Here is a 26,226-nt window from a genome sequence, read left to right on the forward strand (position 1 = left end):
TTGACCAAAGAATTTTTCCATCAACCTAGTTACTGCAACTGAGGGACATGGATTATTTGACCAACAGGAAAATCCCTCCCGTTGGCATGGGTAGTGTCTGCACTGAAGCTCTACAATGGTGCTGTTGTGTTTAATGTAGATAAACCCTTTTCCACCAGTGTGTCTCCAACAGCGCAGACTGGCTTAAATAGAATATACACTGCCTCTTTCCATTCCCTTATTTCCCTTCAAATACTCTACTATGGCATTTTGATAATGCCAGCAGGTGCTATAGAGCCATCAAAATTATCTGAATATTCTGCTATACCAACAGAATCTCTAGCTCCACCTTTAGGACAGAACCAATTGCTGCTTTGTGATGCTTGAGCTGTGCACCAGTTGGAAGAAAAGTCTGTGTGGGTATGTCTACACTAGCCCCCTAGTTCGAACTAGGGTGGCTAATGTAGGTATTCGAACTTGCAAATGAAGCCCGGGATTTAAATATCCCGGGCTTCATTTGCATGTTCCCGGGCGGGTGCCATTTTTAAATCCCCTTAGTTCGAACTGACTGCCCGCGGATACACACGGCAGTCAGAAATTAATCCAAAGTAAGTCCTTAGTTCGGATTAACTGTTACACCTCAATCCAGGAGGGGATTAATTTCTGACTGCCACGTGTAGCCGCGGGCAGTCAGTTCGAACTAAGGGGATTTAAAAATGGCACCCACCCAGGAACATGCAAATGAAGCCCGGGATATTTAAATCCTGGGCTTCATTTGCAAGTTTGAATGCCAACATTAGCCACCCTAATTCGAACTAGGAGGCTAGTGTAGACATACCTCGTGTGATCTGACTCCGTACATTTTGGGGAACTGAAAGAATTAATAGTTGTTTAGCACCTTAGTTTCTCACTAGTTCCTTTTGTGTTTCTTATACTGAGGTGAAATCTCCTCCTCCTGAAACATTGACATTGCATTTTTAAATGTTTGGATATGTTGAAACATTAGAGTTTTGTTTTTGATAATACCCTATCATTTCTTTTTATCTCATTTTTTATTTTGGCTATTTGTATGATAATCTAAAAGTTTTGACTTTTATATATGTAATGAAACTTAAAAATTGAAACAAAAGATTCTAAATGTAATGAAACAACACATTCTGTTCTCATTGAAGTGAAGCATTGCAGTCATTTCCTGTCAGCAATTTTGATGAAAGTGGTATGTTCCCACCAAACTTTTTTATTTAATCAGAGGTTTCTATCAGAAAAGTTTTGACAAATGCTGTTGCCAATCTTGAGATATATCACTACAAGGGTTAAATTCTGCCTCTTAATATTCTTGTGCAACCTTGTTGACTTCAGTGAGGCTAGTCAAGTGTGACTAAGGGTAGAGCTTAATCAAACTAAGGAGTTTAGATTGGAGATCTAGGAAAATCTCTCTAGAAATAAAGTTGATGAGGCTATAGAATAACCTTTCAAGGGAAGTTGTAGAATTCTTATTCCTCGAGGTATATGAACTTGCAGTAAACAAAACACTTGAAAATATATTCCAGGGAAAAATCCTTTAAGCTTGTTCTGGGAATAGACTAAAAGATCTACCAAATCTTTTTTATATTTGCTTCTGTGATACTAAGATTTGTTGTATTATAGCTTAAAATAAATGCTTTCATTAGCAAAAAAGAAACACAAAAGAATGGTTTTTTTGAATTCTTCACTGACAATAATGTATATTATTTTGGTGTGCCCTTCATGTTTAAACTGCAAATGTTTTTCTGACTTCTTTGTCATAATGATTTATTAGTGTGGATGCTGCAGGATTGTTTGTCACCAAAGGCCTAAAGCTAGGTATTGACCCCTTCTGGCAGTTTAAATACAAATTATGCAAACTGCAGGGATATAGGTCATAACCTGATTAATGTTATACGTCCTGAGCAGATGATCATTTCTCTAAATGAGAATATTCTAGCCCTACAGTTGATACAATTTTTCTTTTCCCTCTCTTATCTGAAAACAAAAACCATATTAGAAAAATTGATGGTATAAGGTTTTACTACTTTACTATATATCCACTTGTCCTACCTGAATATGTAAAATAGACATAATTGGAGAGTGTGTCTGATTAAAGAAGTATCAGTATTAACTCTACAAACCCCATTTTACTGGAGTGGGGTTTACAGGGATGTGTAAATTAGCACCGTGATGTAACTTGATTTACAAAATTTCTGCATAGTAGTATATAATTGGATTTGCTTTAACAAAATTAAGTAATGGATATGCTAATTTTGGAAAATGCCTTGTAGCCATGTAGCTCAAAATCAGACAGGCTTTTAAAAATGCTGGGTGTTACACTCTGTTGGTGGATTATGGTGTTTTGGCATTTTAAATGTATAATTTGTGTGTATAGGTGTAAAATGAAGTCTACATGGCAAAATTTTCTCAAACGTTTCCATTAACTTTATTCCAAATTATAAATCAAGGTAAATTCTTCTCTTAAAGTATCTGTGAATCCTATTACCATTCATGGCAGTTATATATGTACAATGAGTGTGGGGCTCAGTTCCATAGCAAGCAGTGGCATTAAAATCAGACTATTAATCAGTAATGACCTTAATTTCAGTCATGTGACATTGCCTGATGAAGTATTTTCAGGAGAAACCAAAATAGCTCCTCTCCTTTTCTCCCCTTCCCTTTCCTTCCCTTCCCTAGTTGTGGTGATATACTTTGTTATATAAATCCCAGTCTACAAAGAACTGGAGGCAGTACACTTCATAAAGAGCTGACAGATACGCCCCAAGATTTACCAGGGGTGGGCAATAATTTTTGAACGGTATCCACTTCATAATTTTGGAAGTGGTCACGGGTTGCCTAGAAGGGGCAGGGCCTCAGGTGGAAGGGGTGGGGCCTGAGAGCGGGGGAGCAATAGGCCGGCTATGGGCTGGATCAACCCGCTTGGCAGGCCAGATCTGGCCCCATGGATGTGGTCTTGCCCACCCCTACCTTGTACTAAGCCATAGTGCACTTTGAGGAGACAGAGAAGCAACAGAGAAGGAAAGACAGAGCACTGCAATCCAGCCAACAACTAAGTCTCCTCAAAGATTATATCTGTCACTTCTGTGTGAAAATCTGCAGGGCACAAATTAGGCTCCTGTTACTTAAATCCCTCCAAGTAACCCTGTTGGCAGATGTCTTCCTCATATTGACGGGTAGCCAAAGGAGATTATAACAAAATCAACAGAGAAACCAGGGACTCCCTCCTCCATTAGGATTGGTCAGGGCTGTGGCAGGGTATTGTTGTGAAGTGTGCCATGCCATTTTCATAGGTAAAAGAGGGCATTTAACTCACCATGGCCACACATATTTAGTACTGCAAATCTGTGGCTATCCTCTTTATATCCACGAGTGTCCACATCAACGGATGTGGATGCAGATATCTGTGACTCATTTTTGCAGACACATATGTGGATGCAGATACAAAATTTTGTATCTGCGCAGGTCTCTATACATACTCATTTTAAATTTTGTTAAAATACATTAAATGCACACTAACAGAAGCCAAGAAATCCAGTGTAGGTATTTTACCTGATGCTGTGAATTTCCTGATTTTTATCATATATTTCATTGTAAATGTGGTTTTTATATAAATTTTGGTCATAGTTTTAACCTAGTTTCAATATAAATAGCGGGCAGTTCATTTAGACTGAGTGTCCTTGTGTTTTATTACTCATTCCCTATTAGCTTTCTACAAATGTTCCACTTTTCTTTAGTTTTGGCAAGCTGCTAAGAACACCGTTTCCTTCTTTTCATTCTGGTGAAATCCAATTGTTGTTTGCTTATACTACATTAGTCTTTCCCAGAATTTAGCCTGTAGTTTTATACACTGGGGAGCCACCAATGTGTTTAGGTTATAAAACACTTTAGTTATAGGACTCTGATAGCACCATGCTTTTAAATAATTTCAATATTGGTTTGTCTGTCAGTCTCTGCCATATTCTGTTATGCAGATGTTAGTGTATAATCATTTTCTTTCCTCAAAGCTATATTTTCAAGTCTCTCTCCCACCCCCAACTTAGACTTTGTAGAGCACTTTTTCATCTTCTGTACAATGCCTTACTTAATTTCCTTTTTATTTTGTTAGGCATATGTCGGTCTATTGGTGTAAGCAATTTTCTCATTAATCATTTGGAGGAACTAAAGGAGGATTGTAAGATAACTCCTCATGTTAATCAGGTGAGTGTGTTTGCAATACATTTAAAACATTCAAGAGTTTAAAGTAAACCCCTTCATCAAAAAGTGTTAGACCTGAAAACATGAAACAAACAAATCTTTAAAATAATTTCCCCACATGGGTTGTTGTCTTCTTACCATACCTGTTTGTGACTGATGTCGCGGCTAAGACCAATTTCAGATGCTGACAGTTTGCAGATAAACAATGTTCAACTAGACATTGGGTATCAAATCACCATCTTAGTAATAAAGTACTTGAGGATATTTTTTCAGATTTAAAGCTTGCATTTTAAAAAGTAGAGACCAGCTAAACTGGACCACCTGACTCCCTTAGGCAACACTAAGTCCTCACAACAGTGTACAGTTGTCACATTTTAAAGATTCTTTTGGTTTGAAACTCTTTGCTTTTTTCTACTCGTATTTCTCAGTAAGGACTAGATTTTGCTATCCTTCCTCATATTCTGCAAGAATGTATTCCATATATACTCACATTCATTTCAATGGACTACATATAGAGAAAGATACTACCCAGCTGAATAAGTGTGGCAGAATCTGGTTCTTAATTACTATGAAATATGTAAAACCAGTAAAGAAATTCAGAAACATTTTAAATATAACCATAAGTCTGCTTGAATAAAGAAGACAGAATGTGTGCTAATGCAACTGATGATGATAGTTGGCATGAGTTAGAAATGTATTTTAGTTATTTAGGAAATGTGTACAATCTGATCTAAAATGACTATTCTGTACACCAAACCTAATCCCCTAGCCCAAATTTTAGTTGTACACAGAAAAATAATGGCCTGAATTACCAATTCTTCTGGAGAAGGTTACGGGTAAAATCCTGAGATGCAGGAAAAATCTGTGTGATCCCCTTCTTCAAGTTTCCTATAAATTAGCCTTCTACTGGTGATGGAATTTGGGGACCATGAAATAGAGCTGAGCAGGGGCTAAGCCTCTCTACAAATCACAATCTGATATGTACATGAGAAATTGACTCTTTGGATCCATAGGGACAGGAGCTATCTGTGAAGCTTCAGTATCTTTTCCCCACAAGAGTATGGCTTATACAAAAAACATGCTGACTTTGGGTTCCCTTGTGATTAACTAATAGTATATGTGGCAGGGCCAGTGGGATTTAATTCAGTTGCAAGCTCCTTTATTAAATATGTACCAGGTTTCCACACACACATCCAAGGGCTCAGTAAAGAGCAGTGCCAGAGAACAGCAGGACTTACTCCATCAGCATGTGATCGATAGAGAGATCTAGGACTAGAATAGCATGGGTGTTGCAGATGTGGAAGTAGGAGTTGTTAGTAGAGGGGAAGCTTACGCAGTAGTCATTCTCCATGTGCCTCCTCTAGCCAGAGATTATTTGTTCCTCACATTCAGTATCACTAGAAAAATCATCCAAAGGAAAAAGAATGCCTAGGGCTGAGTTTTAAAAAAAGACTGTAAAAAAATGACTTGCTCTAGCTAGCCATGCCGCTGAATATCACAAGTTCCCAGAATTCAGCTCTTGACGTCTGGGACTCCCTAATCGCTGGATGATACAGTGTTCGTTGTCTCCAGAAGAAAGGAAACCTTAGCACTGCATTCAGTTCATCAAGTTGGATGCATACCATGCTTGTGTTAAATGTTTGTGAAATAACCTTGAATTGTATAATACAGAAGCCTTAAAAGTCTACGGGACAGATTCTGCTTGCAGTTATATTGATGTAAACATAGATTACATCATCTGACAGCAGTGGCTATTCCAGATTTACTCTGGTATAACAGAGTAGAATTTGGTTCTGAATTAGAAAATTAATTATCTTTATATTTAATCTCTTATAACATTGTAATGATTATATTTAATCTTTTGTAAGGTATTTTTTAACCTCTGCTCTTAAAAATCTCCATCAATGGAGATTCCACAACCTCCCTCGGCAATTTATTTAAGTGCTTAACCACTCTGCCACTTAGGAAGTTTCTTTTGTTGTCCAATCTAAACTGCTGTAAATTAAGCCTGTTGCTTCTTGTCTAATCCTCAGAGGTTAGGGAGAATAATTTTTCTCCCTCCTTTTTGTAACAACTTTTTAGGCATTTGAAAAATGTTGTAATGATTTGTAGGTATTGATGACACCTACCCAGTAGAAAACCAACTTAAATATCCTATTCCTATTTTCATTTTCTTTTAATACAGTATTATTAATTAAATAATGCACTCTTAGGTTACTGTATTTGAAGATTTTATCATTTTATTGACTAAGAGTATTTTTGTAAAATAAATGTGCTAACATTAATGTGTTCAATAACTAGTATAAAATCATTCCTACCCTCAACTGAGTACTTCTTGGCTCTCTAAGTGTTCATTTTTAGCGTAACGCTGTCTGATAAGAAACAAACAGTCAATTTGCTATGGATTTTATTAAACAGTATGTTGCAATGAACTACTGGCTTATTATTTTTTCTTGTCACACTTCTGTGTAACAAACAATGGAAATATTTTCTAATCTATTCAGGTGTAAGCAAACCAATAAAACAGTGATCTAAACACTGGCCATATAAATATAAACATTAAATACAAAGGCCACTAAAAGGTTAAGAAACATCAAAGGTGGAAGAAATGGATGTGTCTGTTGTTTGAACCTTGTCCCCAGTCTGCACAGATCATAGCGTTTTTAGGCTGACTCAGCCCAGCCTTAAGGGGCAGGGTTTCTTAGTATGTATTGAACAAATGCCAACCTATTGTTTCTGACTATTGTTGTCTAAAAAGACAACATGTACTAAAGATGAGAAACAGGAAATGTTCTTTTGTCCTTATGGTGGAAGAAATTTTCCAGATTCCACATGTTGATGTAATTGTTCTAAACAATATTTTTCCGCTAAATACGCAAGAGCTAGATCATTGGAACAACAGTGACGGCTATCTGATTTGAAGTCATGTCACATGATTATATAGTGGCTATGTGAGGAGAAACTATACTCAGTTTGATCTGAATGTATTGGGATGTGGTGTGTGTGTTTTTTATTTAGGTTGGGTTTATTTACAATTTACTAGTTGTGAAATATTTTTCAAAATAACATTTGTTACAGAATCATAGGATTGGAAGGGATTGCAAGATGTTCTATCCCTTGCACTTATGGCAGGACTAAATATTAGCTAGACCATCTCTGACGTGTTTTGTTTTGTTTTGTTTTAACCCTGCTCTAAAAAATCTCTAGCAATGGAGATTCCTCAACCTACCTGAGCAATTTACTTCAGTGTTTAACATCCCTAACAGTTGGGACGTTTTTTCTAATGTCTAGACTACACTGCTGCAAATTAAGCCATTGCTTTTTGTCCTGTCATCTGAGGTTAGGGAAAATATTTTTCCTCTCTCCTTTTTGTAACAACTTTTTAGGTATTTGAATAATGTTATAATGTCCTATCTCAGTCTTCTCTTCAGTTTAACGTCTGTCCCAGGGAAGATAACGGAGCAGGTAATTAAGGAAATCCTATGCAAACACTTGGAAGGTAATAAAGTGATAGGGAATAGCCAGCATGGGTTTGTGAAGAACAAGTCATGCCAAACTAATCTGATAGCTTTCTTTGATAGGATAACGAGCCTTGTGGATAAGGGAGAAGCGGTGGATGTCATATACCTAGACTTTAGAAAGGCATTTGATACGGTCTCGCATGATATTCTTATTCATAAATTAGGCAAATATAACTTAGATAGGGCCACGATAAGGTGGGTGCATAATTGGCTGGATAACCGTAGTCAGAGAGTTGTTGTTAACGGTGCTAAATCCTGCTGGAAAGGGATAACAAGTGGAGTTCCGCAAGGGTCTGTTTTGGGACCCGTACTGTTCAATATCTTCATCAATGATGTAGATATTGGGATAGAGAGTACGCTTATTAAGTTTGCAGATGATACCAAACTGGGTGGGGTTGCAACTTCTTTGGAGGATAGGGACATAATTCAAAATGACCTTAGCAAGTTAGAGGAATGGTCAGAGGTAAACAGGATGAGGTTTAATAAAGAGAAATGCAAAGTGCTCCACTTAGGAAGGAACAGTCAGTTCCATACATACAAGATGGGAAGCGACTGTCTAGGAAGGAGCATGGCGGAAAGGGATCTAGGGGTCATAGTGGACCACAAGTTGAATATGAGTCAACAGTGTGATGCTGTTGCAAAAAAAGCAAATATGATTCTAGGTTGTATCAACAAGTGTGTTGTAAGCAAAACTCGTGAAGTCATTCTGCCGCTCTACTCTGCACTAGTTAGGCCTCAACTGGAGTACTGTGTCCAGTTCTGGGCGCCACATTTCAAGAAAGATGTGGAGAAATTGGAAAGGGTACAGAGAAGAGCAACAAGAATGATTAAAGGTCTAGAGAACATGACCTATGAAGCCAGGCTTCATGAACTGGGCTTGTTTAGTTTGGAAAAAAGAAGATTGAGGGGGGACATGATAGCGGTTTTCAAATATCTAAAAGGGTGTCACAAGGAGGAAGGAGAAAATTTGTTCCTCTTGGTTTCTGAGGATAGGACAAGGAGTAATGGGCTTAAAGTGCAGCAAGGGAGGTTTAGATTGGACATTAGGAAAAAATTCCTAACTGTCAGGGTGGTCAAATATTGGAATAAATTGCCAAGGGAGGTGGTGGAATCTCCCTCTCTGGAGATATTTAAGAACAGGTTAGATAGACATCTGTCAGGGATGGTGTAGAGGGAGCTTGGTCCTGCCTTGAGGGCGGGGGGCTGGACTCGATGACCTCTCGAGGTCCCTTCCAGTCCTATGATTCTATGATTCTCTAAACTAAACAAGCCCAGTTCTTTAAAAAAATCCTATAGATCATGATTTCTAGATCTTTGATCATTTTAGTTGCTCTTCTCTGAACTTTCTTGAAAATTCTCCATATCTTTCCTGAAATGTGGTGCCCAGAATTGGACACAATCCTCTGGTTGAGGTGTAATCAGCATCCCAGAATGATGTTTGCTTTGTTTGGAACAACTTTACACTGTTGACTCATATTTAGCTTGCGATCGACTATGACTCACAGATTTCTTTCTTCAGTATTCCTTCCGAATAAGTCATTTCCCATTGTATATTCATGCAACTGATTGTTCCTTCCTAAGTAGAGTACTTTACATTTGTCCTTATTGAATTTCATCCTGTTTACTTATGACCATTTCTCCAGTTTGTCCAGAACATTTTTAATTTTAATTCTGTCCTCCAAAGCACTTGCAATCCCTCCCAGCTTGGTGTCATCCATAAAATTTTTAAGTGTACTCTTTATGCCATTATCTAAATCATTGATTAAAATATTGAACAGAACTGGACCCAGAACTGGTCCCTGTTGGGCCATATTCGATATGCCCTTGTAGCTTGACTGTGAACTACTGATAACTACCCTTGGGAACAGTTTTCCAACCAGTTATACATCCACCGTATAGCAGTTCCATCTAGGTTATATTTCTCTAGTTTATTTATGAGAAGGCAAGACAATTTCAGAAACCTAACTAAAGTCAAGATATAACACATTTACCTCTTCCCCTAATCCACAAGGCTTGTTACTATGTCAAAGAAAGATATTAGGTTGGTTTGACACTATTTGTTCTTGGCAAATTCATACTGAATGTTACTTATCATCTTATCTTCTAGACTTTTCAGATTGATTGCTTAATTATTTGTGCCATTATCTTTCTGGGCATTGAAGTTAAGATGACTGGTCTGTAATTCCCCAGATTGTATTTATTTCCCTTTTTATAGATGGGCACTGTTATTTTCCCTCTTCTAGTTCTCTGGAATCTGTCACATCTTTCATGATCTTTTGAAAAAGAACCTTCTGGGGTGAACCTTCAAACTTTCAGTTTGGCAAGGCGAGCAGCAAAATGTTTGATTGTTTATCCAAGGGGTTTCTTTCTTTAATCTCCAATAACCTTCATCCTCCTCTTCTTTATATCACTGTCTCTTAGCTACTTACTGCTCTCACTCTCTCCACCAGCCATTTGCAGATTATTGGCAATCTCTGACCTTCATCCCCAGCCTGGACACTCTGCAAACCTAAGTCCAGACTCGTCCTTGCTACCCACCACCTTATCTCTCTGACACCACTTTAACATATAATATAGGGTCTTCCTGTGCACAGCCAATGTCAGTGCTCATTGCATTGACATTCCAAGCCCTGGTGCTGGGTATTCTGTTTTGATTAAAGACTTATATGCTCCCCTTAGTTGCATATCATTAAAAAGAGGATCAAAATGGAAATGGGGCAAGAAGGTAGAATGGCAGAAAGCAAAAGGAACTTTGTTACACTGCACATGCCTAGATCTGGGGCTGTTCCCCGAGAATGCTGTGAAATATCATTTCCATATGAACAAGAATGCAGCTCCAGTTGTGGCATGGAGAAGCAGCAGCTTTACATGGTATGCTTACAAGGGATAAGGCCTTAATGTGTTCAGGAAAATTGCTGCGAAAGTTAATGTAATGGGTTTGTGCATTAACATCCTTTCCATGTCTTCTAAAGATGATGGAGTGCCATATGTAAATCTTACAGCAGTACTGTGGTTCCAGTCATGGTCATTCTATTACATTTAAAAAAAAAAAAGAAAAGAAAGGTCAACCATATTTTTATTATCATGGGGAAATCGGTCCTTCAAATACATTCTAATACAATTTTCCCTTTTTCTGTTTTCCTTATGAAAGGTTGAATATCACCCTTTCCAACGGCCCCAAGAACTGGTGGATTATTGTAGAAGTAGAAACATTGTTTTTGAAGGCTACTGCCCATTAGCTAAAGGTGAAGCTCTTACTCATCCTAATATAATTCAGCTGGCAAAGAAATATGGCAAAACCCCTGCACAGATCTGCATACGTTGGAGCATACAGGTAAGAAGCAGCAAGATAATGGTGCATGCTTAGAGGAGTAAAGATAAAGGAATAGTTCCGTTCAGATAATGTATATGTTGTCGTCATACCAAAATATAACAATATATAGAAAAATAGTAATTTTCTGAACTGCTGCTGTCATCCCATGAACTAAGTGCTTGATAATGGGTAATAGGAATGTCCTAGGCTGTACATGACAGTATCTACCTTTGGCTTCATCGAAGTAAAAGGAAACACAAATGAAAAGACTTATTTTTTTCAATGTAAATGCTACAGTCAATTTTATTATTTTCTTATTTTCACTCAACATCTATCACTAACCAGTGAATATGTATTCATGTTTGAAACTGAATGAAAACCACATGAATTGCGTTAGAAATTTATATAGTACATAATGTACATCTGTGATTATAAACCGTGCTTCACAGACATTCCAGTGAATTTAAAGAGCAGATTCAAAGCCTCAGAAGGAAATTTAGATTAAACAATTGCTTTAAGAGAGGTTTTGAAAATGGATCTGTTTTTGTGTTAAATAACTCTTATTTTTAATTATGAAAATTATTATATTTTTCAGAATGGGGTTGTCACTATTCCCAAATCTACAAAAATAGAAAGAGTACAGGAAAACTGTGAGGTAAGATTTTGATTACTGGCTTCCTAGAATTAATACCCAAATTATTTTTATATAAGATTTTGGGTTTGATTCTCCCCTGTGCTATACTAATTTTAAATTAGTGCAACTCCATTAAAATCAAGTCAATTACTGCAGCATAAAATTGTTGTAAGACAGTTGAAAATTCAGCTGTCTAATGTGTGCAAATATAAGAAATCAATTGGAAGACATAGTTATGTATAAAACACACGGTATGATAATTTATTGCATTCAAACAGTTTGATCAAGGAATAATAACAACATTTTGAGTTTTATTTTCTTTATATTTATTATTAGGATTATGGTAGAAGGCAGAGACTCCAATCAGGATCAGTGCCTCATTGTGTTAGGCACATAGGAAGATAGTGGATTTCACTGTAGTACTGAGATCCACCTTTGACCTCTGCAAAGGAGGTTGCAAAGGCCCTAAGGGATCTTCCAGGTTCAGGAAATCCTGCGTGTGGAAGCTGCAGAGCTGACATAGTCACCTCTCACCCAGCTTACTCCCTCCCTAGCACAGAGCAAGTGATGTTGGAACCAAAGGGAGACTCACATCTCAGCTTGTGACATCCAGTATTTGTTTTATACAGAATTATGACTGGTAATTGATTCCTCCTTTCCCTTCATGTCACAGTCTCAACAAGTAAATTGTGGGGTGAAGTCCTTCTATCTCTTTCCTCAGGAACCATTTTTAATAATATGTGTCAGCTGGTGCTTTACAAAAGCTAAAAGTGTGTTTTCAGAAATAAATTTTAGCCTTGCTCCTAAAGATCTCTCTGCAGAGATGGTTAGCAGAAAAGAGGATGAACTTTACCAGATCAAGGAATCCATTTGCCTTTCAGTCACAACACTAGGTATATGTACATATAAATTAGTCACGTGCACCACTTTGTCACATTTTGACATTTAACTTTCTATTAAGTAATTTTAAATGTAATTTGCAACATCTATTTTGCTTTTGTTTTTCCTATCTTTTTTGGTCCCTTCATTCCTCATTTTGGCATAGGCTTCTCTTTCCATGACTGATCCATGTTCTGCACGAACATGGAGTGGAGTGAGAGGGGATCAAAGGCAGCCTTAAGTCAGCAATACATATCCTCAGTCGTAGGGTGGGGTTCCTGTTTAAGTAGGTCGAAGACTGAGTTTATGGCTACAAGAAATCATTCTACCAGCCATATCTTGCAGGATGAGGGAGGAGTTTGCCTGGCAGTAGCTCACTCCACTGTCTCTTTATGTGGAGCAAGGGAGCTCTGGTGAATATAGTGGAAGTCCAGTCATTAAGTGATAAGGAATCAATGACACACTTTGCTAGTAGATCACAATGGGCATCATCCTCCCGCCATGATTACTGAAGGGATATTTGTACTTTGTAATCTGTATAAAGTTCTTGGTTTGCTGACTTGACTAAAGCACCAATACTTTTGGGGTGCTGCAACTCTCTGGACCTACTGTCTGTCTATAGCAAAAAAATCATAAGCTCAGGTTTGCAGAGAGTTGCAATCAAGTTATTCACGTATCTTTCCTGTTAGCCATGTGTAATGCTGTCACAAGCAGCTTTCATGTTACCTTTCTTTTCTCTTCCCACCCTTACTGGGGAATAGTGTAGCCAAGTCTAGAAGTAAATAGAAATTACAAAAAGAGGGAAAGGACTAAGGAAGTGTCTCAACCCCACTTTACTAAGGTTCTAGTCCTGTGTAACAGAAAAAGGAACCATTTTGAAGGCAAAGGAAATAGAAAAGCCAACTACAAAATTAAATCTGGGTTTAAATAATAGGAAGTGTCCAGCTTTTTCTCTGTGTCCCTTACATTAACCATATGCATTTCCATAGGTGTTTGATTTTATAATAACAGAAGACGATGTTGCAATGCTAAATGGAATGCATGATGGGCGGCATGTTTCCTGGGATCCAAGCTCTATTGTATAAATTGCAAGGTTTGAGCTTTTTTTCCCTGTGTCGGTCAGCCATCCACACACTTTAATTTTTAAATTTAAATTTAAATTTGATTTAAGTTTGTACAGCCTCATAGTAGAATGCAGTTGTTAGCTTGATGGCTATCAATAATTATAACTGATTTTAAAATCTGAAGCATACAAAATCTGAAGCATACATTTGTTATGATAGTATTCTTAAACATATGTGAAATTTCAGTCTAAAACATTGCTTTATTAGTAAATTGCATATGGTTTTATAATATTGCACTTAATGTTTTATGCTCTTCAGGCCTGAAATCCATGGAAAACATCCCATTGATTTCAGGACCAGACCATTTATATAGAAAATATTAGATTACACCTTTTCTTTAGAAATGGAAGGAAAGTGGTATTACAGGTTGGACCTTCCTGGTCTGGCACCCTCAGGACCTGACTGGTCCTGGATGAAGAATTTTGCCAGACAAAGAGAGGTCAGATCTTGTCCCCCTGCTTCCAGCCACCCCAGGCCTGGACCAGCTATCGGCCACTCCAGCTCTGGATCAGCTACTGGCTGCCCCAGTCCTGGACTGGCCACCAGCCTCCCAGCCTGTCCCGCCCCCTTTCCTGCTAAGCTGGGCAGCCCAGCACCCAGCATGCTGGGCTCCTGACCTCGTGAAGCAGCCCTGCTGGGCAGCCCAGATGACATGTGCTGGGCTCCCGGTTCCCCAGCCCTGCTGTCACAAACCAGGCTACAGCCCTGCCAAGAAGCTCATCTTGGGGGAGCCCAGCCTCCAGCCCTCCACCAGGACTCTCTGGTCCTGAAACATCTGTGGTGCAGATGTTGCTGGACAAGAGAGTCCCAGTTTACAGAGGTTCAACCTGTAATAGAAAAACCTGATTCAGTGTAAAACAACTTGTCAGGTGGCTTGTTTGGCAGATGGTTAGAACATGTGAAGGAGAGAATGCTGGATGAGAGTTAAAAAAACAAGCTGTAGCATCTTACAATACATTTTAGAAATATGCACTCGTCTGTCTGTCCATCCATCTGTGAGTCAATTTGTTCAAGAACTCCTAAATGGTAAGAGCTCAGACCACTACATTTGGTAGGCAGCTTCCTCTTATCCTAACTTAAAGCAAGGTCATTGGTTGTACCAAGATAATGGGATGTGCATAGAATAAGATTGTTTCATATCAAATGGAAAGGGAGGGGTGTGATAGCAGGAACAGTTATATGCAGGCATGATCATAAGGGGGGGGCAGCGAGCACCCCAGAGAGCAGCCATTGGTCAGCCTCACCTGCCACCCTGACCTGCCCAGTGGAGCAGCTGCTGGCCACTGTGCACCCTCCCTCCCACTGCCTTAGGCCATCCCTGGGGTGTACCAGTGAGCAGCCTGCACCCCCTCCAAACACACACCGCCCTCAGGCTATGCCCAGAAAGTGCTGGAGGCCAGAATGTCCCCTCACACACATGACGCCTGGGGAGGAGATAGAGGGCAGGGTGCATGGCACCTGCCTCCCAGGCCACCTCAGGGAGAACCTGGTAGCCACTCCACCCCTTGCTCTGAGCCTTCAACCCTCTCCCTTGAACTCCCCCTCTTCCCACACCTTACCTGATTCCTGCATCCCCACTCCCTGACTTGATCCCCTCCTCATGCTCTGCTCTGATTCCTGAGACCCCATCCCTTGCCGAGTCCCTCTTCATCCTCAACCCTGACCCCCCCACTATCCCACATCCCCAGCCACCTCTCCTGAGCCCCTCACATTTCCAAGTCCCTTCCCTTCCCTGACTCCTGCACTCCTCCACAGTGCTAGCCTCCTGCCCTGAAGTACCCAAGCAACACCGAGTAAGTCTTCCAGTTATTTGTTATTGCAGTAGTGCCTTGGAGCCCTAGTCGTGGCCGAAGACCTCACTGTGCTAACACAGAACAAAAAATACAGTAAGAATTTATAGTCTAAGTAGTAATGTGGATACAGAATTAGAAAACAGAAACACTTCAAAAATGTACAAGTTGAACAACTCCTGAGGCAGATCTGCTTTGGGAATTTTAGTCCCACCAGTGAGAACATTGAAGGAGTTAGCAATGCCAGGCATAGACTGCTTGGAAATAGTGATATACATATTGACACCATTGCAAATATAGGGTTTGATCCTGCAGTCCTTAATCCTATAGGTGTCCATTCAGTAGACGTATCTGTGTGCATGTGGCAAGAAAGAGAACATTTATAATGAAATTAAGTAAAAAAATGTACATACTCTCCAGCCATTACACAAGAGATACATCACATCACCTTATTTTGACACTTCTTGAGCCAGTTTTCTTAAGGCTTACTTCCATACTGGCTTGAACATCTTTAGGATCAATCAGGGAGCAAGAGATCAGGGTCCAAATTCAGCCCACAGTACATAAAGCCAACCACAATCATTATCACTCACCAGCAAAAAAGCACATATCTGTTTCTTTGGGGGTTTTTTCAACTGAAATTTGACAGGAGTGTGTTTGGTTTATTTGTTTGTTTGTCAACAGGTTACTCCACTTAGCAGAACCAGGACAGCTCTAACATCTACATAATTTCTCTTTTCTTATTCATATAGCAAAGTCATGAGTGTTTTGTGCAACAAGAATTAATTTAATTTTCCCTTTGGTGTAGTCATTCAGGAAATCTCGTTCACAGCACATACCGTTCCTTTGATATTTTTGTTAAAAATGCGTACATACAGTTTACAGACATATTTTGAGAAATATATCTTTAAGCTCTTATCAACTGACTATTCCTCATAGAATTATGTGGGTATGATATTTTAGGAATTCCTGTGTCTAGAAAGGTATGGAAAATCTGACTATGATTTATATTGTGTTTGGACTTCCTGAAGTAGTTTTCCCACTGCCGTTCAGTTTTAGTTATGTCATGAAACAAAGCTCCTTGGTTTTTATCAAGAATCCACTTACAAAAAACCATGTGTTCTGTCCATGCATTGTTGTTTGTCCTTGAAGTTTAGTTTCTACACAACTAAGTAAATTATAGACAAAGTTTTCTTCTTGGGAACAGCTGTTTTAGAACCATTGGGTAGTTTTACAGACTTTCACAAAAAGTATGCCTAAGCCTGCCTCCTAAGAATCTACCTCAGGAAGATTCTTACCAACAACCTCAGGACATACCACATTAATACCAACCCTGGAACTCTCCCTTGCAACAAACCCCGTTGCCAACTTTGTCCACATATTTACTCTGATGACACCTTCGCTGGACCTAACCATGTCAGTTATATGATCAAGGACACATATTCCTGTTCGTCCAGAAATATAATTTATGCCATCATGTGCCAACAGTGTCTATTCATTGACTTATAAACAGCTATTCCCTCCCTCCCTCTTCCTCGCCCCACCTTCTGTTCTAAATATGATCTGTCAGTTTAATAATGTGTTCACTTTTTTCCTTGTATTCCTTTGGTATATATGATCATGCCAATTCTCTTTCAGAATATGATCTGAGGACGTGGGTCTGGCCCACGAAAGCTCATCACCTATTATACCATCTTGTTAGTCTTTAAAGTGCTACATAGTTTTTCCTTTTGTTTTAGCAAGATCAGACTAACACGGCTACCTCTCTACTCCTAAATTATAATATCATTTACCAGAATTATAAAGGAAAGAGACTTAGTGGACCAAATGCAGTCCTCACTCACATCCATAGAGCTCTGCGTTTTAAGGAAGATTTTGAAACTTCCTAACAAAGATTAATGTCCAACTTTTCACAAGTTGCCTCTGATTTTGGATGCCTGTTTTTGGATGCCCAACTTCAGATGCCTAGGAGCTTGATTTTCAGAATGAACATATCCACCATACACTTTGTTGGAGTGGCAGGTACTCCAGCAGATCTGTGACATAGGCTCTATGCCCACAAAATATGGACATCCAAAATGAGAAGCCATTGAAAGAAACATTTTGGCCCATTAGTTGTCTTCTAAGGAGGACAGGAATGAATTCAGTAGTAAAGTGAGCATGGGGGAGCTTTCTGCAAGAAAGCACAAATACATATTTTTTCCAGGGAGCATCAACTAAAGCACCTCTGAAAAGTAACTTTACAGAATAAGGTAGTATAATGGACTTCATTAAACATTATTCAAATTAAGCAATAAAAGAAAGCATATTGTGCACAAATAGGCTGTTGAGAAGCAAGAGAACCATCCAAATGAACCAATAGCCTCCTATTGCAAAGCTTTGTTTATTGTCCCTGGGCAATACTTCATAAACTATAGGAATTAATTTGAAAAACAACCCTGACACACAAATATTGCCTCAAACAACCCTGACACTCAAATTTTTCAAGTATAGTGTTGCATACAAAAAATGTGCCAGACAGAGATCTGCTCAAACCTGGGGTCAAGCAAGAGAGCCCACTATTAGCTCTCTGACTCCAGGAGGGATACCCAAATAGTTAAGAGGGTAATGGAAAGAAGTTCCCTAGAACATAGGGACATATCATGGCTAGGGCAAGTAACAACTAAGATTAAGTTTACAATCCATGAAAAAGTTAGAGGGGAGATTATTTCTTTGCTTTTTTCCATTGTGTTTACTTTGTGAATCTAAATACATTTCGTGATAGTCTCACTGTTTTCCATGTTGGTTAGTTTACCCTGGTGTGAGTGGGTCTTATCACGGTTGAAAGGAAAAGAGAGGTTTTTTACACCCCCCAAATATTGAAGAGGATGAGGAGGAATGACCTCAAGTGTAGTACTTGAAACTACTTTTCATGTTATTTTAAACAGACTAGATATCAAGGGCTTCAGGGGGTATCCAAGTTAGTCTGTACAAGAAAAAACAACAAATTGGTAGGACTTTATAGACTATCAAAAACTGTAGATGGTATCATGAGCTTTTGTTGGCACAGCCCACTTCTTCAGATGACCAGAGTTTTGAGTTTAGGATGTGCAGACGCAAAATAAATAGGAGAGAAGGAGGGGAGGGCAAAAGGAGGAGGGTGGGAAACAAGGAGCAGAGGGTATGGAAAATCAAAGGGAAAAACAGGAAGGCAGAGCTGGGAATCAGTAAGCACCTGAAGACTGGGTAGTTAAAATGAAGCAGATAAGAATCAAAGTCAATAGAAAGTACCCTTCTTAACACCAGAATCTACACAAAGAGCTGTTTGTACCTTCATTGATTGTTAGGTTGATAGTGTCCCAACCATCCCTCATCCCAATTGAGTCCATTAGCATGAGAATTGAATTTGCGGATGAATTGTAATTCCAATGCCTCTCTGTATATTTGGCTAATAGAATTGGTTTGTGACAGGACAGCCACTTGAAGATCTTTTAAACAGTGATTAGGAAGAGTAAAGTGCTCACCAACAGGTTTCTCTATGTTCCCTTTACATATATCTGATTTGTGTCCATTGATTCTTTTCCATAGGGACTGTCCAGTTTGTCCAATATATATAGCAGTGGGGCACTGCTGGCATTTGATGACATAAATCAAATTAATGGATGTACAGTCAAATGACCTTTTGATTTGGTAGCTTATGTTGTTGGCTCCAGGGATGAATTCACTTGTATAAATATGTGGGCAGAGTTGGCATCACATTTGGTTGCAGGGCTGGGTTCCTGGATGCTTATGATGTGGTTGTATGGCATGGTTACCAGAAAGAATTCATTTCAGGTTGGGGGGTTGTCTGTAAGCGAGAATAGGCTTTTCTCCCACGGCCTCTGTGAGTGAGGGATCATTTTCCAAGATGAGTTATATATTGCATATAATGCGCTGAAGAGGTCTGAGTTGTGGACTGTAGGTAGTAACAAGTGAAGTTCTGCTATTTTCTCTTTTGGGTCTGTCTTGAAGTACTTCATGTCTGGGTACTTTTTTGGCCCTGTTAATCTGTTTTTTCACTTCTCCAGGTGAGTATTTTAGTTTTAGGAATGCTCTATAAAGATTCTGTAGGTGTTTGTTTCTGTCTGTGGGATCGGAGCAAATCTGGTTGTATCTTAGATTTTGGCTGTATACAATAGACTGAGAAATGTGACTGGGATGGAAGCTGGAGGCATGAAGGTAAGAGTAGCTGTCGGTGGGTTTCCAGTATAGGGGGGTGGAAATTTGTCCATTATTTAACTGTATTGTAATGTCCAGGAAGTGGATTTCTTGTGTGGACTGATCCAGGCTGAGGTTGATGGTGGGGTGGAAGTTGTTGAAATCCTTGTGAAATTCTTCAAGAGTCTGTTTTTCGTCGGTCCATACGATGAAGATGTCATCAATGTAGTGTAAGTAAAGTAGGGAAGTTGGGGGCGAGAGCTGAGGAAACGTCGTTCAAGGTCAGCCATAAAGATGTTGGCATATTGTGGTGCCATTTGAGTGCCCATGGCTATGCTGCTGACTTAGAGATAAAAATTGTCTCCGAATTGGAAGTAGTTGTGGGTGAGGATAAAGTCGCAGAGCTCTGTAATCAGGTGTGCAGTATAGTTTTCTGGGATGGTGTTCCTGATGGCCTGTAATCTGTCTTCATGTGGAATGTTGGTGTTAAGGGCTTCTATGTCCATAGTGGCCAGGATGGTATTTTCAGGTAGCTTACTGATGTTTTGAAGTTTCCTCAGGAAGTCAGTGGTGTCACGGAAGTAGCCAGGAGTGCTGGTAGCATAGGGTCTGAGGAGGGAGTCAATTTAGACAGATAATGCTGTGATGAGCGTGACAATGCTTGAGATGATGGGCCATCCAGGATTACCAAGTTTGTGTATTTTGGGTAGCAGATAGAAAGTTTCTGGTCGGGGATTAGGGGGGTGTTAGTGTAAATTTGTTCCTGAGCAGCATCAGGGAGCTTCGTGAGCAGTTTTTTCGTGTTTTTTTGGTATTCCTTACTGGGGTCACAGGACAGAGGCCTGTAGAATCTGGTATTGGTGAGTTGTCTGTTCGCTTCCTGATCATAATCTGTCCTGTTCATGATGACTACAGCACCTCCTTTGTTGGCCTCTTTGATTATGATGTTAGGATTGTTTTTGAGGCTGTGTATAGTATTGGTTCTGCATGACTGAGGTTGTATGTTATATGTTGTTGTTTGCTGATAATGTCAGCTCAAGCACGTCGATGTAGAAATCAAGACTTTCGTTACGTCCATTGGTGGGGGTCCACATAGAAGCCTTCCTATTGTGGGATTGGCGGAGGTATCAACGTATCCAGGGTATGTCTCTTAAGTCATCTGAACTAGTCACTAGACTAGTCTACTGAGTAACTTGAACAGTATTTAATACTGATTATAAAATTGTGGCTTCTAAATGTAAAGGTTAGTTTATGTACAAAAAATTAAATATTTCCTTGCTTGTGTAATCCACACACCTATTGGGTGTGGTTCACAGTCTCATGAAGTGGTACTTACCACTTAAAGAGAGAGACAGAGACAGAGACAGAGATCTCTATGGCCTTAGCTGAAAGCCAGCTGGCTTTTACCTAAAGTGGTAGAGGCTCATGCACTGAGCTCTAGAGGTCCCAGGTTTGGTCCCTCCTGTTGGCATTACGCTTGCAGGTAACATGTTCACAAGGCTCAGATGGCAATTATCAGATAGAAATAGTATGTATGTGAAAGACTCATTGTTAGCCTGCTTCCTCTAATTACCCTTATACCTGGTTGTCCTTGGTGTCAGGATATTTTGTTTTTCACTTGGTGCAGAAAAGCATCATTTTAAAACAAGCATACAGTCCTTTGAGCTTATGTTGGTTTCCTGATGCTGTTATAAAGTTGACACGTTATCTTCCGTGCAGGCGAGAAGTGATATGCAGTTTTGCACGTTGTACCGTCACTAATCACCAACCATTGTTTCATTTCAGAAGCATTAATTCTACCGAGTATCATAAGAATGGAATCCTGTTATCTCCTGACTGCTGGGAATAAAATACACTGTAGCTTGCTTTCCCTTGTGAACCATTTTCTCTAGCTTAATACAAAGTTAGTTTAAATTTAGAGCACTAGGACAAATCCTCTTTGGCTTTTTGGCTTCAGTTATGTTGGACCATGAAAGAACTGGGCTTATTGATTTCATATTTAACATTTTTGTCTTAACTAACTTTATGCTGTTTAAAAAGGAAACTTTTGTTATTTTATGGGCTGCTTCCAGCCTTTCTTGAATCAGAACTCCATATAGATGTCATTACACCAATATCCTAATATGCTTAATGTTCTTATTTTTTTTAAATATTGTCTGTCTAATAAGAAATGGTGAGGAAGGAAAAGAGAGCAAATGCACATCATTTGGCATTGCTGTCAGGATATGAGTAGCTGTGTTTTGTGCTAGAAACAGACGTATACTGCATTCAATTACCAAGAAAACATGTAGTACTAAAGGTATGAAAACTGAAAGCCAACTCCACTTCACTTTATATTTTCTCTTATTACAATGCCCATAAGGGCAATGGTAGGGGATGCTTTTGCAGAATTTCTCAAAATGTGCACACACATGATCTGCCTGTGTGATTAAAATGGTTGAAATACACAAGGAAGAATGTATGGGATTCAGTAACACCAACTATCTTCACCTTTATACAGACGTACATTTGGGCTTAGAAGATTGTTGCACATGATCACTGTAGTCCTCAGCCATGCCAATAGGAGCAGGAATAATGTTATCCAATTTTATGTATACTATTAACACACTGAGCTACTAGGTCAGCCCCTTTAGTTGGAGTTAAGTAGCACCTGCTTTGAAATACTGATGAATCAAGAACTGTATATGTAAGCCTGATCAGTCATCTTTGCTAGTACATGTTGATCGCTATAGTAATGAAAACTAATCTGAAACAATAAATAGAAGAACTAGAAGACACCAAATGAAATTACTGGGTAGCAGGTTTAAAACTAATAAAAGAAAGTTCTTCTTCACACAGCGCATAGTCATCCTGTGGAACTGCTTTCCAGAGGAGGCTGTGAAGGCTAGGACTATAACAGAGTTTAAAGAGAAGCTAGATAATTTCATGGAGGTTAGGTCCATAAAAGGCTATTAGCCAGGGGATAGAAATGGTGTCCCTGGCCTCTGTTTGTCAGAGGCTGGAGATGGATGGCACGAGACAAATCGCTTGATCATTGTCTTCAGTCCACCCCCTCTGGGGAACCTGGTGCTGGCCACTGTCAGCAGACAGGCTACTGAGCTAGATGGACCTTTGGTCTGACCCAGTACAGCCATTCTTATGTTCTCATAAGGAAAGGAGAAAAATAAACAAATAAGGAAAGGAGAAAAAATCGAAGGGGAAGGGCGAGGCAGCTGCTCAGCCAAGTATCTTTCTGTCTGATCTTTTGAGCCTGGCTTTTTTTAACCTTTTCTGTTTATGTTTGTCTGTATTCTTGACAACTTTTATATTATGTGGATTAAAGGCATCTCGGACCCTGTAGTTGAGAAATAGAAGAGATCATTATGTAAAGTGCAGACCTAAAGTATTTCTGACCAAGCTGCAGAGGTGTTTATGTAAAATCAGAGACTCTTTAACATCTCTCCCCACTTAAAAGTAGCTATATTGGTTTTCTGAACAATGTGTAAAACAGGCTGTCATAACTATAAATTGAAAGCCCTGAATGTCAAGAAGTCAGAAACATATACTGCCACTCTTGTGCACTGTGTGTAACATCATCTCCTTTTTTTTTTTTTAAGTTAGCTGCTTTTTGACAGGAAAGGCAATTAACAGTAATACTACTCTTTCAAAGCACTATAGTAGAACGGGTCTACTCTTGCCGAAATTAATGAAGACAAAGTGCATAAATCTTCTCCTAGTGCTTTGAAGAGCTGAGAAATATGTCCCTGACTTCAGTGTTCCTATTAGAACCTAGTGCTAACACTTTGTGATACTGTTTGGCTGAACTCAATCCTTACACACATTTCTCAACCTCCATTGGTAATGCAGTGCCTCTGAAGGGGCATTTGTACTATATTTCCTATAATGAGCTCATGTGATTATATATGACGTAAACATGACTTTACTCTCCACTTTTATTCAACAGCCTCTTATCCATCCTCAGCACCAAACAGGAATAATCACAACTACTGCAAAGTAATTAAAGAACAGCACTGATGACATGTAAAGGGACTGGGTCTTACGAGCTAAGAGCTCAGATTTCCAAAATTCTGAGCACCTTCATCACCCACTGAAATAAAAACTAGCATACACCCCGAGATTAATTTGGTTCAGTATTAACGTGACTACCTCCCTTATCCATTTGTTATATGACACATGTCCACTAGTGATTACATCAGATGGTCTTTGTTAAGTGTGGACAAGACAGGGCCAGCCTTAGATCCCTACGGCAATACCCAGAGGGCCACATGTGCCAGATCTCAGTCAACCATGCAAACAACTTCACAAAGTTTTACTGCTTTTAACATGTTGCCATCAGTGACTCTCTTGCTCAGCCTGTACCATGAGCCTCTGCAGGGGCATATTTGATGTATTTTTGAGGGCGGACTAGTCAAGGTTGGCTGAGTATAATTCATGAGCAGAGTTAGTAAAAAAGGCTTTGTTACCTTTATGATAGTTCTATAAATGGTTAGCTCTCCCTCTCCCAGTTTTTGTAAAAGGGAGGTGTATGGGGTTTTTAAGCAAAAGGCTTCAAAATTCACTGAGGATGCATGAACCTTAAACAAATCCATAATTTGTTGTTTTTTCCCTTTTTCATCTGACTTTTCCAGTTTCATGGTGCGAAAGAAGGGAGAGTTCTTTTCTGTGAGTTTTATATTCCCCAATGGTTCTCTGCAGCATAGACCCATGCCATGAAAATAAATTAAGTCTACCACTGCCAGAGAAGTTTGTGGTAATTTATTCAAGTGGATGCATGGCAAGTTGAGTAGATGATCACTATCTCCAGTACAGTGATAGAAGTCCTGTGCTGTGGCTTCAATTGACTTCCTTGGCATAGAAAGAGCCAAATACTTTAATGGAGGCCTTATATTAATGGCACAGCAAGTGTTTTTGTTTAATCATGTGAAATGTCAAATATAGCAAGATTATCATAAAATACTGCTGTACCATTAATTTTATCTTGAGGATGATTATTATAGTCCATTCTGTCTAGGGAATTGTCTTCTGGTTCACTTTCTTTTGGATTAGCACATAAATTAAGTTCCAGTTTGCGAGCGATCATTTCAATTGAGACTATATTCTTGCTCTTTAGTTTTCAGTGTTTAGGTGTGATGCTGTGTCCAGTACTATGTTAGATTTTCTGTCAGACAGAGAAAGCTAACAGAATTTTGCTTGACCGATTTATATCATTGGAGTAAAAGTAAGTTTGAGAATATCTTTCTTATGACACCTATATATGCATTAAATGAGTTCATCTCAATTAATAATATTATTAGTCTATTTAACAATAGAATAAAACCTGATTTTGCTATTTGATAGTGTATTTATAATAAATTATTTATCTTTACCTGCTTTATTTTAATCGCTGTTATATTTCCCCCACCAGGTTTTTGATTTTAGTCTGAGAGAAGAAGATCTGGAAATTTTAAATTCTTTGAACATCAACAAAAAACTGATTCACCTAACTTATCCATTGTGGAAAGGATAACTTCAAACCAGGTTGTTCTAACCCGCAACAAATGAAACACTAATGAATTTTGAACTTCACAAAACTATTTCACATCTAAATTGTTCTCTATTACCTTTAAAGTGCCTGTCAGTCACTTATGATGTTGACTATTATATGCTCAAAGTGAATTAAATACAGCATAGTTTTTGTCTCTCTGCTCTCTCACACACAATAATGTGTCCCAATAATCAGTTTCTCTGATATCCAGGTCTTTCTGTAATATTTTCTGCTGATGAAGTTATTCTGCTCAACTTCTCCATGTGTGAATTCAGCTGCTATTGTTTGGGACCCTGTTTCTGTTTTGCCTGTTGGAGTTTTGGCACAGTGGTCCAGATTTTCAAAGATATTTAGGCATTTAGAGATGGAGCTAGGCACATTTTCAGGAGCATCTAGGGGTATGTCTACACTACCCTCCTAGTTCGAAGTAGGGGGGGTAATGTAGTCATACAGAGTTGCAATGAAGCCCGGGATTTGAATTTCCCGGGCTTCATTTGCATAAAGCCGGCCGGCGCCATTTTTAAATGCCGGCTATGTCGGACCCCGTGCCGCGCGGCTACACGTGGCACAGACTAGCTAGTTCGGATTACGCTTCCTATCCGAACTAGCTGTACGCCTCGTGGAAGCCTAATTCGAACTAGCTAGTCTGTGCCACGTGTAGCTGAGCGGCACGGGGTTCGACCTAGCCGGCATTTAAAAATGGCGCCGGCCGGCTTTATGCAAATGAAGCCCGGGAAATTCAAATCCCGGTCTTCATTTGCAACTCCGTCTGACTACATTACCCCCCCTAGTTCGAACTAGGGGGGTAGTGTAGACATACCCCAAGGTACTTAACTCTTTTTGAAATCAGTAGGAGTTCAGCACCCAAATGCTATTGAAAGCTGCATTTTAAAAATCTAATCTACTGTATTTGAGAGAGTTTGTGTGTCTGTCTGTCTACTTACCTATGAATCTATTCAAGAACTCTTCCTGAATGGAAAAGCTAGGACTACCAAATTTGGTACACAAATTCCTCTTATCATAACTTAAAGCAAAGTAAGGGTTTAGTTGTGCCAGCGTATTGGG

General features: G+C 39.2%; 1 protein-coding gene across 1 annotated transcript in view; it reads left to right on the forward strand.

Moving 5' to 3' along the window:
- Positions 1-25,367, forward strand: part of LOC102450245 (putative oxidoreductase ZK1290.5) — a 107,193-nt gene extending 81,826 nt beyond the window's left edge. The window contains 5 exon segments of the mRNA XM_075936618.1: positions 4,112-4,203; positions 10,873-11,055; positions 11,630-11,689; positions 25,042-25,119; positions 25,122-25,367. Coding sequence (XP_075792733.1) covers positions 4,112-4,203; positions 10,873-11,055; positions 11,630-11,689; positions 25,042-25,119; positions 25,122-25,178 — 470 coding nt within the window. The 3' untranslated portion in view covers positions 25,179-25,367.
- The last annotated feature ends 859 nt before the right edge of the window (positions 25,368-26,226 follow it).

This window comes from Pelodiscus sinensis, chromosome 9 (genome assembly GCF_049634645.1).
Source record: "Pelodiscus sinensis isolate JC-2024 chromosome 9, ASM4963464v1, whole genome shotgun sequence".
Classification (NCBI taxonomy): Eukaryota; Metazoa; Chordata; order Testudines; family Trionychidae; genus Pelodiscus; species Pelodiscus sinensis.